The sequence below is a fragment of the Electrophorus electricus genome, chromosome 2 (genome assembly GCF_041902795.1).
Source record: "Electrophorus electricus isolate QZ-2024a chromosome 2, ASM4190279v1, whole genome shotgun sequence".
In the NCBI taxonomy this organism is placed as follows: Eukaryota; Metazoa; Chordata; class Actinopteri; order Gymnotiformes; family Gymnotidae; genus Electrophorus; species Electrophorus electricus.
This window is the reverse complement of record NC_137498.1, coordinates 37,056,735-37,071,561: the sequence shown is the minus strand read 5'-3', so window position 1 is coordinate 37,071,561 and position 14,827 is coordinate 37,056,735. Positions and strand designations below refer to the sequence as shown.

General features: G+C 41.3%; 1 protein-coding gene across 3 annotated transcripts in view; it reads left to right on the top strand.

The window, feature by feature from the left end:
* The window catches only part of csmd2 (CUB and Sushi multiple domains 2), a 194,523-nt gene that overhangs the window by 100,181 nt on the left and 79,515 nt on the right, over window positions 1-14,827 (top strand). For all 3 annotated transcript variants that reach the window (XM_081701997.1, XM_081701988.1, XM_081701977.1), the window contains exons 11-19: window positions 939-1,042; window positions 1,929-2,041; window positions 6,110-6,292; window positions 7,804-8,130; window positions 10,339-10,533; window positions 12,066-12,204; window positions 13,138-13,325; window positions 14,220-14,408; window positions 14,749-14,827. The exon at window positions 14,749-14,827 is cut by the window's right edge and continues 38 nt beyond it. In XM_081701997.1, coding sequence (XP_081558123.1) covers window positions 939-1,042; window positions 1,929-2,041; window positions 6,110-6,292; window positions 7,804-8,130; window positions 10,339-10,533; window positions 12,066-12,204; window positions 13,138-13,325; window positions 14,220-14,408; window positions 14,749-14,827 — 1,517 coding nt within the window. The remainder of the gene's footprint in view (window positions 1-938; window positions 1,043-1,928; window positions 2,042-6,109; window positions 6,293-7,803; window positions 8,131-10,338; window positions 10,534-12,065; window positions 12,205-13,137; window positions 13,326-14,219; window positions 14,409-14,748) is intronic.

Below are 14,827 nucleotides of genomic sequence, written 5' to 3'. Positions count from 1 at the left end.
GCCTGTTCCCATAAGGCCATAAGAGATGGCAGGCCCCAAGGGAATACATGAGAGGTAAAACAGAGAGGCCTGGAAGAGGTAAAGACAGATGAAACTATATATCTGGTAATCTGACCTAGAATGCTGCTCCCCAACTCCTGCCAATTCCCATCACCCACTGTGTTTACCATAGGACAGAATGTAATTTGCATTTATATAAGCTTTTTCATTACGAGTCTCTTAGTACTCTGAAAACATTACGAACTGCGTAGAAATGTAGCAGACAATTCAATGCAGGAGACTGGACAAAAATATTTTATTTCTTTCTTTTTCTTGCTTTTTTCCTTTCATTTTGTGTTGTATTTCTCGAGCACTACATTTTTGTTTATCAACTTAATGAGCATTCATAAAGAAACAAAAATCTAGAAGCAATTAATTTTATTTCCATTTAATTCCCATTTTTTAACAGCTCAGAAAGGAATAAATGCCCCACATCTTTTTTCTAAAAAAAACTTCCTTCTTTGTCTTGCTGGGCTTTTTCTCCTTGACATTAATGGTTGTTTCTGTAATTCATATTTATTTCTTTATCATTTGTAAATTTGACAAAGTGAGAATTGTATGATAGTAAATATCAGTCCAAGGTACATAGAATTATAGTCAAACCTCATTTTCACTCTAGTGGAACTATAGACTATATAATATCCTAGTGTATGCATAAATAACACCTTTCAGCATGCTTTGAGAAGCCTGTTATCCCAGCGATTATCAGGTGGGTTTTGCTTTAGTTCATTGGTGAGAAAATTTCTAAACCTCAAATCCATTTCTGCTTCTTTAAAATCTGAAAATGGACTCAAGGCTCCAGGCGAGCTTGCAGAGTGGTGGCGGAAATGGCCACCCGGGTGGTTAAACAGCTAGGCTGCTGTTGAGGGCTGAGTCTGAACTGATGGACCTGTGTGCAGGTGATAAAGCTGACCTTTGAGGACTTTGACTTGGAGCGTGGCTATGACACTCTAACGGTGGGGGATGGAGCCGTAATCGGCGATCAGAGAACCGTCTTTCATGTGTGAGTACTCTTGTCCTATGCTTCTCTCTTCACTCCACTTTGTTATTCTCCCCTGCTTTCCCTTTTTTTTCCTGTGCCTAACCCTCTCACATCACCTCCCTCTCTCTCGCTTTCATCTGTTGATGCCCTCCTCTTTCAACCCTCCTGCTCCCTCCCCCTACTCCTGCTCGCACTCTGTTTCTCCACGTTTCATCAGCCCTCAGAGTAGGAGCACTTGGCAGAAATACCCAAGGCTCAATTGTCAATCACTTTGGCTTTCAATGTTACAACAAGATCATCCCTACAAAAAAGCACCCTCGCCGCATATTGATGCCCATAATGCAGTTTGCCGAACCAGATGCTCCCCAAGCCTTTCAGAGTGTTGTATTAATTGTGCTGAAATTTATGGTGTCCATAAAGTTTTATCGATGGCATTTTACGTGTGCTCTCTGGCAGAGCTGGAAAAGTGCTCAGTGGCAGCAAGCAGCATGGTGTCCCTAAGTGTGCTATCTCTCTCTCTCTCTCTCTCTCTCTCTCTCTCTCTCTCTCTCTCTCTTTCTCTCTCTCTCTTCACTCTGTCTTTGTCTGTCTCTTTCTTCCTCTGTTTCTCTCTTTCTTTCCTGCCTCTCCATCAGGGTCTTTTTCTGTGTCTCTTTCTGTCTATTTCTGTCTCTGTCTCTCCTCTGTTAATCTGTCTCTCTGTCTGTCTGTCTATTTCTGTCTCTATCTCTTTCTGTGTCTCATCTCCTTAGAACCTCAGGTCAAATGTGCTCAATTAGTGAGCCCATAACCCCACAGCCTGAGGAACTCCCTGATCAGGCCTACTGGCATACAGTACATTAGAAGCAGAATGAATATGTGTGCTGCGTTTGTCTTAATGCACTCTGTATCTGGCTATTGCCTCCAGGCTTTCAGGAACCACTACTCCAGACCTGGTGGTCAGCACCAGTCACCAGATGTGGCTCAATTTCAAGACCGATGACACCAGTGGCTCATTAGGTTTCAAGGTATCATATGAAGGTAAGACAGAACACCTGGAGAGAAATACACTGTATAATATGTCCACTAAGATACTGACATTTACTAGGATGAAAAGGAAATGTGCCTGAGCACATCTGTAACCTACCTTGGTATATTGTGCTCTGGTCCTGTTTCATCTTTCGCAATTACAATGTTGACATTATCTGTCTATCAGGTGCTGTCTGGACAAACTGGCAGTAATTTATTACCACAAACAAGATTGGTGGTATTGTTTTCTCTTCTGTTGCTACTATGTTTCTTTTTAGTGTAATTTGAGTCAGTGTGATTGAGAAAACAGCATTTCATCTTTATGTGCCGTCACATTTGTGTATGGTGATATGAGGACAAGTGTACTGCAAGCTGCAAAAATCCCTGGCCAAGAAGAGGTCATCACCTTCTTTGCTTGTTTATAGTGATAGTGTATTCAAAAATGAACTACCTAACATTTCACCCCATGTTTTTTTTTTGTTTGTTTGTTTTTTTTTTTAATACGCTACATGTTCCTTTAATTGTGCCAAGAATAGTCTTTTATCTTGGTTAAAACAACCACCCATTTGCTGCTGTGTCTCCTCCTTTTGCTTTGTGCAGCCTACCTCTTTTCTGAGACTGGGGAGGAGAGGGAAAAGAAGGTGTCAGGCTGTGACTATCGCCCGTGGTTCCTTTTCACGGGACTTTTACTCCCCTGCATCTTTAAACACTTCCCATTTCTGTTCTCTCTCCATCACTAACAGTGCATCTTACCACACTCTCAGCATATTTGTCTACCGTGACAGCACAGTGTGCTTTTTTTCCCCCTCTCTCACTCACTCATTGTTTCACGCTGCTTTTCTCTTCTTCTTCATCATCGTTCTCTCACCAAACATGAAGCAGATCTTCATGACAGAGACGCTCCTGTCGTTCCCCTCACTGGAGAACAGCTCCCTCTTTTGTAGATACTGAGAGAATGTTGCAGAGGAGGGAATGGTAATTTGGCCTTTCTTTCCGGGGGGAGACTCTCCATGTTGCGGGTTGGAACAGGGCCAGTCCAAACCCCAGTGCTGTCATCTAGGCTACAGGATTAAACAGCGCCAAGCAAGGATTTGCCATGTTTCTCCCATGCACTTTACTTTGGATGATTTGAAAGCCAGTAGTCCCTTTTAGATTATCACCGAGCCTCTTGCAGATCTAGTTATATTCTTATTTCTCATTAGCAAAATAAAATAAAATACAAACAGTGTACATATCAAAATCTTTAATACAATAAGAACACATATAATTCAGTTGAAGAATCTCTTTGAAATTCTTTGAGTCTCAAATTAAATGATTACCCAAATTATTTAAATTATTATCTTTTGTCTTTTCATCATAGCAGTCATATTCTGCATTTAGGGCTAGACTTCTTACTGTAATATCTATAAATTATTGTAATATCTATAAACTGTCTGTACAACCAAAATGCACGAACAGATACCTCCAAACAGTAAATAATGAGGAAATGAGGTCAGGAAGTTTAGGAATGAGGTTAAGAAGAGACTGGTAATGACTGACTTTACAACATCACATTTCAAAGTGTGTGCAGTTTGACAAGCACCTCCATTACTGCCACTAGCCTTTCTGAGCTGCTGTGCTGTTAAAGCGAGCAGACACAGAGCCAGGTTACAGGCTTCTTCCTCAACGCCACTGAAAGCTTAAAGGGTGAGGGTTCCTTTGTCCTCCATCACTCCTTCCAATCCGTTCTTCTTTCTGCCATCCAGTCCAGAGGGAGGACGAGCTCTAATTCAGCAGAGAAGGTGGCATTTCAGGGGGCTGATTTAGAGATTGTCACAGGTTTTTTTTGCTCTAGAAGATTGACTCATGTGGCTACGTATGACATGGTTGGTCCGCAGCAAGCTCACACAAGGTAAATAACGTATGAACGCAGCCAATGAGTGACTTCAGGTGCATTCAGAAAAGTCCCATACACAGCTAGATTTGGTGAGATGAATTTATTTGCTCCCATGCCTTCCTACATTATTAGTAATCCTTCACTAGGAAGTGAGTGACTTCCATCTGGATTTGCAGAGGGAAAAAAAGGAAAGTGACAGAAGAATAAATCAGTGGAAAATTGAATTGGGTAAATAACAAATGTCAGTCCTTATGAAAGTGCACATGTCAGCTCCCAGTGAGAGAGCCTGCCTTTGCCAGCCAGGGAAGGACAGCTGCCGGAAAGTTGGCTTTGACATGCAGGAGGGACAGACGCATGCAAGCGCATACACACACCCACATGCACACGTGCTTGCACACATACACACAAACACAGAATTTAGCAACAAAGCCATCCTTTTTCTAAGACATCTGTTGTCTCATCTGCTTCCTGCGTCTGTGCGTGCAGAGTTTCTATTACTTTAGCCCAGGTTATGGATGGCCTAGTCAGGGACAGGCAGAGGATGAGTCCAGGTGGCAGGGTGTGAGGCGTTCTCACCCGCATGCTAGACTCACTCCAGCAGCATGCACTCCATGCTGTTTAGCGGCTGTTGGGACAATATGTCACAAATTGTAGACAAGGCTGATGAGCCATGGAGCGAAGGCCATGGCTAATTCTGAGCATCATTCCTAGCCTCTCCTGTGGTTCCGAATCCCCTGACATACACCAACCTTCCCTGTGTACATATAAAAAAGGTTTAAGAGCACTTCAAAAATGTAAAAGAACTCATGGGAAAGTATACATTATGAGGAAGAAGGAACATCTTCAATAGCATTTCATAAGCCCACTGAACCTCCTGGTTCACAAATTTTTCAACTGTATCACATTACTTCCATTGGCCCTTGTTCTGTATATAGATAAGACTCTCTCTCTTCTATATATATATATATATATATATATATATATATATATATATATATATATATATATATATATATATATATATATCTCACCAGAAAACAAGCCAATCTTCTTCATATGACCTGCTTCACAACTTATGAAACCTCTCTCTCTCTCTCTCTCTCTCTCTCTCTCTCTCTCTCACACTTTCTCCCTCTTTCCCTATCTTTCTCTCTCACACACAGTGATCCTCTGACATTATCTCTGTTTCTGGCCTCCCTCTATTTTGCAGCAGACATCCGCTCACAAATGAGGCATGGTGTGCTCAGACAGGTGGAGGCATGAGGGGAGAGAAGAGGGGTAAAAAGGACTACTTTAGCAGCATAGGCAAGCCTATGGGGCTGATCTGGGACAGCCACAAGGACAGTTTACATGTGTTCCACACTTGCTTTTAGTGAGACATTAATAGAGACATAGATAGTTAATTAACAAAAGCTAACTTGAGTTTTATAAATTGACATTAGATATGTCAGCATAAACATAATTGGCACCAGTAATGATTTAAAAAAGAGAAAAAAAAGGTTTGTACTTGCTCTTCAGGATAACATAAAGTCAACTTCCTTGACTTTCTACAGTAGGAGTAGAAGCTACAAACATTTGTCTTGAAGACATTTTCAAAACATAATTGCACACCATGTCTCATATATATATATATATATATATATATATATATATATATATATATATTCACAAGCAAATTTCACAAGCCACATGAACTATGTTGATATTTGGGTATATGGATATATTATGCATCCATTTTGCACTTTTTATATCTTAGTCAAATGCACATGTGGAGACACAGTGGTAGTATATACACATATTGACCAAGGTACTAGCCTGAGGGACTGGCCAAGGGAAGGTAGCCCTGCCTGGATGAGAGACCCCTGTCGCTCTCATCCCCAACTCATGCTCTGTCTGTCACCTGCCAGTTCTCTTGGCCTAACATTAAGGATATCATTTCCACTTGAATTCCCCACTGGGGACAGAGCATCACACTGTAGAGGTAACCGTGGGCGACCCTGGTCTCCATCAAAGCCTGATATTGATCCTCTTTCACTCATCTGACCTTTACTTCAGTGCAGGTGGTGTGAGAGTCTTCATTCCACTTGTAGCCGGGTGTTTGACTCGTGTTTTTATTGACTTATATTGTCTTTCGTGTACAGCGATAGGAATTCCTTTGCTTCCCATCCCCATTTCTGATTTCATCTCTCTACCCTGTTCATTAGAAATTGACCAGGGTGGGTGTGGAGACCCTGGAATTCCAGCCTATGGCAAGCGAGAGGGCTCAGGCTTCCGGCACGGGGACAGGCTGTACTTTGAGTGTCTGCCTGCCTTTGAGTTGGTGGGAAAAAAGAACATCACATGTCAAAAGAACAACCAGTGGTCAGCCAAGAAGCCCAGCTGCGTTTGTAAGTGGCAGTGTTTCTCTTTAATGCATTCAGTTACTACTTCAGTAATGAATCATTCTCAAAGCTTTTGCAGTGTGCTTATTGTGTATCAGAAGGTACTTTCTGAAAGTCAGTGTATGTCTCTCTTTTTCTTTGCTTAAACATCTTTTTAAAAGTCTTTCTGTTGTTGACCTTCACTTAACAGTTGTTTACTCTGCCAGAATGTGTTCCATGCTTGTACATAAATTAAAACCACATTTAAAACATTTTCCCTGAGTAAATAAATAATTCTTAGCAATTAGCAATTGGTTCATGCAAATGAGGCTTGCTAAGTCAGGTGAAAGACTAAGGAAAGCATAAGAAGTAAGGTGAGAAATTCATTAAATTACTATTTTGGTGCGTTCGAGTGCAATGGTCATGAGGCTAGTGACTAGTCATGCAAATTGATGGCAAACATGGAGAACCAGCACAAACATCTGTTCAACAGTGAACAGTTTAATATTTAAGAGGCTTCTACCACACCTTACCAATTGCCCATACTGCCAGAGCCTGTCCTGAGATGGAGATGGTCCTGTTTCAGTTTTAAATAGCAGCACTGGCTGGCAGAAAGCACTCCAGTAGTGAGATATTGGTATCAGTTTGCTCGGCTATGTCAAGGGATTTTCATCTTTGGGAAAAAATCTATCATTCTTTATTTGGCCATGCTGCTGCTGTACTCTTCACTTCACTGGATTAGTACACAATATTTAACTGAGTAGCTAGCTAAAAGAAAGTACACTGGGAGCATGATCAGTGAGGTAAATGGAGCTAAGTTAGTGATAGTGGTCACCAAAAAGGTTTATCTATCTCTCCCAGAGATGAAGCTAAGTCATAGTCTTTCATGATTGTCCTTTAATTGTTGCTGGATGGAATTCCAATTGAAGCTTATTGTAGGATTTATGAAGGTTTTCCTGATTGTTTCCAAAAGTTATTTGTTTTCATAGGCTACAGTGCCTCACCTTCAGACAGGAGTCTCTCCACATGTTCTATAACAACAAGACAACAATTATCATTACAGAAGATGTGTGGAATGAAATGGTACACTGCAAGATATAAAAACCTGGTAACTGCTAAAGGTCTGATTAGGCCCTGTGCTGTACCTACAAGGTCTGATTAGTCTCTGTGCCCCACCTGGAAGGCTGTCAAACAACAAGGGATGCATATTATACCAGGCTGAATGTTTGCTGTCAACATACTGTAGAAAATATTACAGCTATAGTGTTTCTTTTCTTTCCCTGTGATAAAAGAAGCCATAAGTGCATGGTGAACATATTGTATAAACTCTGGAGAAAAATGCCACAGTATCATCTCATGGGAAGTGTGCATTATGCATTTGTCTATAAACAAATATGTCTGTGTAGGCTGAATTTGGCCAATATCTTAGTCACCTTAGTTTTTTCACTGAATCTTTTGAGGGACATTATGATGCCCTTTATGGTATTTGGCATGTTTGCTCCTACCCCCACCCAACTCCCACATGGTTCTCTTTACAGTCTCCTGCTTCTTCAACTTCACCACTCCGTCTGGGGTCCTGTTGTCACCCAACTACCCTCAGGAGTATGGCAACAACATGCACTGTGTGTGGCTGATCATCGCTAAGCCCGAAAGCCGCATCAACCTCGCCTTCAACGATCTCAGTATGGAGAAGCAGTTCGACTTCCTGTCCATCAAAGACGGGGGCAAGGCAGAGTCGCCCATCCTGGGCACCTTCTCGGGTGACGTGCTGCCATCACCCATCACCACCAGCGGGCATGTGGCTCGGCTGGAATTCCTCACCGATCACACATACACTGACCGTGGCTTCAACATCACCTTCACAAGTATGTCTTGGATCATACTGCTCTTTTGGTTCTTTATTGCATTTTCTATTCATTTTCATTGTTTAATAAGAAGTTTCTTTTGTGCATTTTTTTATTGAACTTAAGGATACATTTTGTAAAATTGGTATAATTATTTGACAGCATGAATTGGATTTTTATGCTTTGTTATAGTGTTGCGTATGAGTCACTGTCTATAGTGAAGCAGCACATCATTAAACGCTGCAGACTCTTTCTGTCAATCTCTCGTATTCGTTTTCATGTGGCCACCATATTGTGTTGTTTTATGTTAAAATGTAGCTTTTATACATGCACTTAGTTATTTATTTATTTTAAGGAATGCACTTTCATTTGCAGCTTTTCAGCCAAGCACAGTGAAAGCTATTCTCTAAACCAGGCACTCTGTACTTTTCAAAAGTTTTGTATTCAAGCAGTCATAGCTTGAGTCAGGATTTTATTTGTTATTTTACGCTCAAGGTACTGCATCAGACTGGCTATCTCTCATTTCTTAAGAAGCTTTGTGTGGCTTTTAGCACTCCCTGTTAACACTCATTGGGTCCTCAGTTGTTTCTTGTTATACATGCAGATATCGCCTCACCACCATGGTCCACTATGACTTTGACATAGAAGGAGACAGTGCTAAGTGATTAGACACCAAACTATTCTGGTGTGCTGAAGCCATACATTTACACATATAGTTTTATGTAATATTGTTCCAAACAGATGTTATTTATAACAGAATGAAGCAGTGTCAGTTAACTGTGACTGTTGATAGGTGGTCCTCCGTCACACGTCTCCCCCCTCACCTCGATTTTGGGGAGGGTTGGGAGGGTCCCATCACTCAAATTAATTAAGAAGATGACACACTCTATCGGGGGCTGGTTGGCAGTTTAATGAATAGAGTGATGGTGAAGGATGTGTATGAATGCTCAGTGTGTATGGATGCTGCAAATCAAAGAGATAATTTATTACAGAAGCACATTTCAAACCCCCACTGAGACTTATAGAAAAAGAAACAGGAGAACAGATAAAGAGGTGGAGTGAGAGAAAGACAGAAAGCAATGACGAGATTCTTTTTCTGAAAAGATTCTGTCTTGAACTGACTCTTTATCATCTAAGCTCCATCAGCATGCAGTCAGTGTTTCTAAACTTCCCAATCAACCAAGTCACTTCTGAAGACAGATAAATCAATATTGTGTGCTAAGTGAAATGAATTAGATTGTTTGTAGAACAGAGATGACAAGCAGAAAAGTTTTCTTGTCATGGAGGAAGTTTCTTCATCTAATTCATTAAGAGGCCATGCCCATGTGCAATTTGGCAACTTTACAAAGCCATAACCTTTTGTGCAGATCCAACACCACCTGAAAAATTGCACGGGGCCACTGGATCAATATTTTAAAAACATGCACGTCTTTATGTGTTCAAAAATTCACCAGAAGTAGAGATCTATCCGGAGGATATCTAGCCAAGAGACACAAAACCAGGCTCAGAGAACAAGGTTACAGACTCAGCACCAATTTTAAATCAAGTCCATGTTAAAGTAGTTAAGCGCCAAAGGGTATATTGGTGGTGTGTAGCTGGGGTGTGATGAGTTGTTCTCACCTTGTTTGCACGTGGGCCAGCCTGTGGCACTGTACTCCTGATTGCAGCAACGGTATTCCAGCTTCCAAATCTAAAGACTGGGTTGATAACCTGAAGCCTGGTACTTAAATCACAGTTCTATTATCACCATCTCTAGCAGTAATAGAACAATTTATACTCTCATTATTTCTTTGGTTTATTAAATCTCATAGTTCATGGAAGTGAACAATAGAAGCCCAAAGCCCAAAAATGCACTGCAATCAGAAGAGCACAGGGCTGACTGCAAACCCATTTTTTTATGGTTTTATATAAATAGTCACATGGCTTTCCTGTCATTTTTACGTATGCTTTTGGAATACAATACATGTCGAGATGGTATTTTCTGCTGTTGGAGCTGGCAGATCTAATGCTATTTACTTATGCATTAGTTTGTCAGACAAAATTGCATTTTGCAAAGACAGGTGGTTAGTCACTCTGCCAGATCTGACAGACCCGCCCACGAGTAAAACCCAGGCTGTAAGACTGTTTGTATTTTGACTTTTTTTTTCCATGAAGGAGACTTGTCTGTTTCTCCCTTTTGTTGATTTGCTGTTATGGCTGACCTGTTTCGGCCTGTTCCCTCTTCCCCAGCGTTTCGGCACAATGAGTGCCCTGACCCAGGCGTACCTGTCAATGGGAAACGCTTTGGCGAGAGCCTGCAACTGGGTAGCTCTATCTCCTTCCTGTGTGAAGAGGGCTTTGTAAAGACCCATGGCTCCCAGACCATCTCCTGCATCCTCAAAGATGGCAATGTGGTGTGGGACAATGCCATGCCACGCTGTGAAGGTTTGTGCATGGCAAAGCAAACAAATACAGTCTTCATGCCTTACTCAGTACATTAATGTAGATAATTACCATTATTTAAACTTTAATAAGCATGTTATAGTTGTCCATTTTCCTAATGTTCTTTGTCATTCCCTAGTAGCTCAACACACACAAAGTAATGTAAAATGTCCACTAAAAATTCAATGTTTTGCACACCACTAAAACCCACTATGAACTTCCCTACATACACTTTTTGGAATTTTTCCATTACATAAACTCCTACAGAAAGCAGCAGCATTCTCGCTGGCAACCTAAATGTCAGTGCAGCAGGAACCCTTGAGAAATGTCTGTTGGAAGTGCATATGGGGATGAGATACATGCTGTGTAAATCTAGTCACAAAAACTTTAAGATTCACCGTCTGCCACTGAGGCATGTAAAGACTGTGGATGTACAAAAGTTACCTTCGCCACATTTTATTCAGCTATGATGAAATATTGGAAGAATGCATTTTCATAGAGAATTTATGCCTTGGGTTGTTTGCACACTTTTGTTTTATGCAATGCAAAATATTTTGATGATAAAACACGCCTCCTTATTTAATGACATTATCCACAGTGGAGGTGATATATCATTCCAGGCCAGTTATTGTGTGTGTTATTCATAGCTGCCCTTCATTGGGTTCAGCCATCTGATGTAACCATCCACCCTGCACTGTGAGGGCTTTTCTTGCTACTGCTCTGATACTCCTGTGTAAAAGTACATATATAGTGAGTAAATAGCAGTGGTCTTTGATTAATTTCAGACTTAGACTCTGCAGGTACTACAAATATCAAGCACTATTGCAATCACACTGGGGAAAGAAGAACTAGAAGCTAAAGTTACAGACATTGACATTCAGGAACTCAAGGCTGACTTATGTTTGAACAAAGCTCTCAATATTTGCTCAAGTGGCTAAGGCAACAGTTCCGGCACACAGACACACACACACACACACACACACACACACACACACACACACACACACTCAAAACACAGCTGCACACTTGATGACAAAAGACTTTTTGATTTGTTCTTTCATTTATTGTATTTCAAAATTTTATTCTGTACCTTCCAATGCTTGTGCTTTTCAATGTGCTATTGCAACTCAGCAATAACACATTTAAAGAATGTGAACTAGCATATTCAAACAGATCCAGTCACACATACCAACATACTGATTCAAATATTAGGGGCACAATAAGAATTGATCAGCTATTCTTGCAGTTTTGGGGATGCACATGCAAACAACATGGACTTGGAATACTAATTCAGTCCTTGGTACAGGTCTGACGGAGCCAAAGGGGACAGGCTCAGTGAGTCACGACAAAACTGCATCTGAGCTAGCTAAAGTCAATAATGTCAGATAGCATCTCTTATCTACCACACGTCACTGGCAAAGTCAGTAGGAGACTCTATTGAAGGTTCTGTAATACTTCCCAAAAGGTATTGAAGGTTATTCTGCACTGAGTTTGGTTTTGATTTTGTAATGACAGGTCCTTGATCTGTTTTTCAGCCCCATGTGGTGGAGATTTGAAAGCGCCAAATGGGATCATTCTGTCTCCGGGCTGGCCTGAGCTCTATAAAGAGGCCCTTAACTGTGAGTGGATCATAGAGGCTCCACCTGGATACCCTATCAAGATCATCTTTGACAAGTAATGCCAAATCTTCAGAGCTTTCTTTTGCCTTTCTGGTATATTCTCATCAATTTTGAATAATACGTCATGGAGTTATTAAATGTGAAAAATTATGTGCAATATGTTTCAAATGGAATTATACTTCTATACATGTTGCAGACATATACTATCCTATACACTAGAGACATGTACTATGTACATCTAATACATACAGCTATAGGATCTTTTGAAGTCAGTCATGGATGATTGTGTTTCCCAAATTAGCAATGCACACACCTTATCTGCAATGAGGCAGTTTTACCTCTGTTAACATGATTGTCAGATTGTCTCCGTGATAGAAAAAACTAAATTTAGTGTTTGTTGCTCTTTAATTCTATATTGAATTAATAAAACGTGCCATTCTGCTCCATTCAGCTGGCTTCCCTCTGAAATGGCTCATTTTATTCATAACACTGATTAGTGCATAAGCACCGGCAGCCCTGGGAAACATACATGCAGCTTCAGCAGAAAGATTGATGTGGTTCTGCAAATGATGCTTCCTGTAGTGAGCCTGGTGTATCGCTCTGGTGGAGCGCCCAACCCTCCACTCTGTGGATGACAGGAGTGGATGACAACCCAAGCCTCCCTGCCCATAAGCGTAGCCATACACATGTGCATGTCTTCATTAATTATTCACCTGAGAGCGATCTCCTTAGGCCTGGGGCATAAGCTCAGCCTGCATCTGAATTGGGTGAGCGGCAGGGTATCTGCAGACCCCTGCAGGACCCCCAGTATGCCACATATCCGACCCCGCCCTGCTCACAGCTTGACTGATGTTTTCTCCTTGTCCGCTAGCTGTAAACAAGGTAGATTTTAGAAATAAGAAGCTGCACAGCATGTGACTCGTATGATGAGTGGTCACTGTGGTGCAGGAGAAGCACTAAGTGCTCACACTGCTGTGTTCATGCACAGGTTTCGTACTGAGGTGAATTACGATGTTCTAGAGGTGCGTGATGGGCGTTATCCCTCTTCACCTCTGATTGGGAGCTACCAAGGTACCCAAGTGCCCCAGTTCCTCATCAGCACCTCCAACTTCCTGTACCTACTCTTCTCCACTGACAAAAGCCACTCGGACATTGGTTTCCGAATCAGATATGAAAGTATGGACTTCTGTTACTTATATCTACATTGTTATGTTTCATTGTTATGCTCCCTCTTGTGGCATTGCCATTCTGGGCATTGTGTGGCACATAAATGCATTTCTTCTGTTATTTCTTCTGAGACACAAATCATTGTATTATGGGAGTCTCTTAATTACAGCAGAGAATTTCTTAATGCCTACTAAGGTAGGGAGATTAAAGGAAATATTAAAGTATCATTAAAAATGATCACCACATGCATTAATGTTACTATGTTGTGATTTCAATCAGGGCCTATAATTATGATATAATAGGATGGTGATTGTTTTAAGATAATTCCAGTGATCTGCAGGCTATGAAGCCTGCATGTACATACAAATCCTGCCTCTGACACACATACACCCACAAACACACCCACACACATGCACACACACAGAGAGACACCCTGAATACATGAGTGTACACAAAAGCTGCATTGTATTTAGAGCTAAAAGTGACAATCATTGTGTAATGTTCGAAACTCATGAGACTTAACCTTTCTTATTGTCCCTCCAGAAACATAATTTTAGTTAAATTATTGAGAGTGTCAGCTCAAGTAGTCAACACTGTTCATCTTACTCAACACTAAATATTTATGTGAGAATGCAAACTATGGAGCTACACTGGAACACAATGTTAAGAGTAAGCATCTTGTATGTATAGATTGGAATTACACATTGCATATCTGACAGAACAGAAATCTCTTACTGTGTTTATGTGTATGCACAATTCACATTTCCCTACATATCGTTTCAGATTAAAAAGGAGTCTGATGTGCCACATTGCCCAGTAGTGGGGGGAGTCTTATTAAGTCACTGCAGAGAGTTGTGCATCTTAGATGTCTGAATGATGTTATCTGTGAAATATCTCCTAAAGCCTTACAGCTGCAGTCTGACCACTGCGTTGACCCCGGGATCCCAGTCAATGGCCAACGCCATGGGAATGATTTCTATGTGGGGGCACTCGTGATGTTCAGCTGTGATGCGGGATACACACTCAGTGACCCCGAGGCCCTGGAGTGTGAGCCGAACTTCCAGTGGAATCGACCCCTCCCCAGCTGTGATGGTGCGTTCTAGTGCCAGGCATATAAAGCAACTTGTCTTATAGAAAAACAATGCATTAGAGAGAGAAGGAACTGTTATTCCATTGATGTCATTGCTTCCTGGCTGGAACTGTCTTTACTGATCAGAGGCACTCTTTCCACATCCTACTGTTATCTCACCATAAATGCTTTTATACTCTAGACCATCATTGATTTTTCCCTTTGGTTAATGATAGGAATAATTTGCCTCCATATGTTTATGTCCTTCAGCAGGGTCCCACTTGTAAACTTGGCTTTAGTGCATTGTGAAAGCTCAGGAAGTTGCTGTGATGTAATTAACCTTCCTCGCCACTGTTCCCGCAGCTCTCTGTGGTGGCTTTATTCAGGGAAACTCTGGAACCATTCTGTCACCTGGCTTTCCAGACTTCTACCCCCACAACCT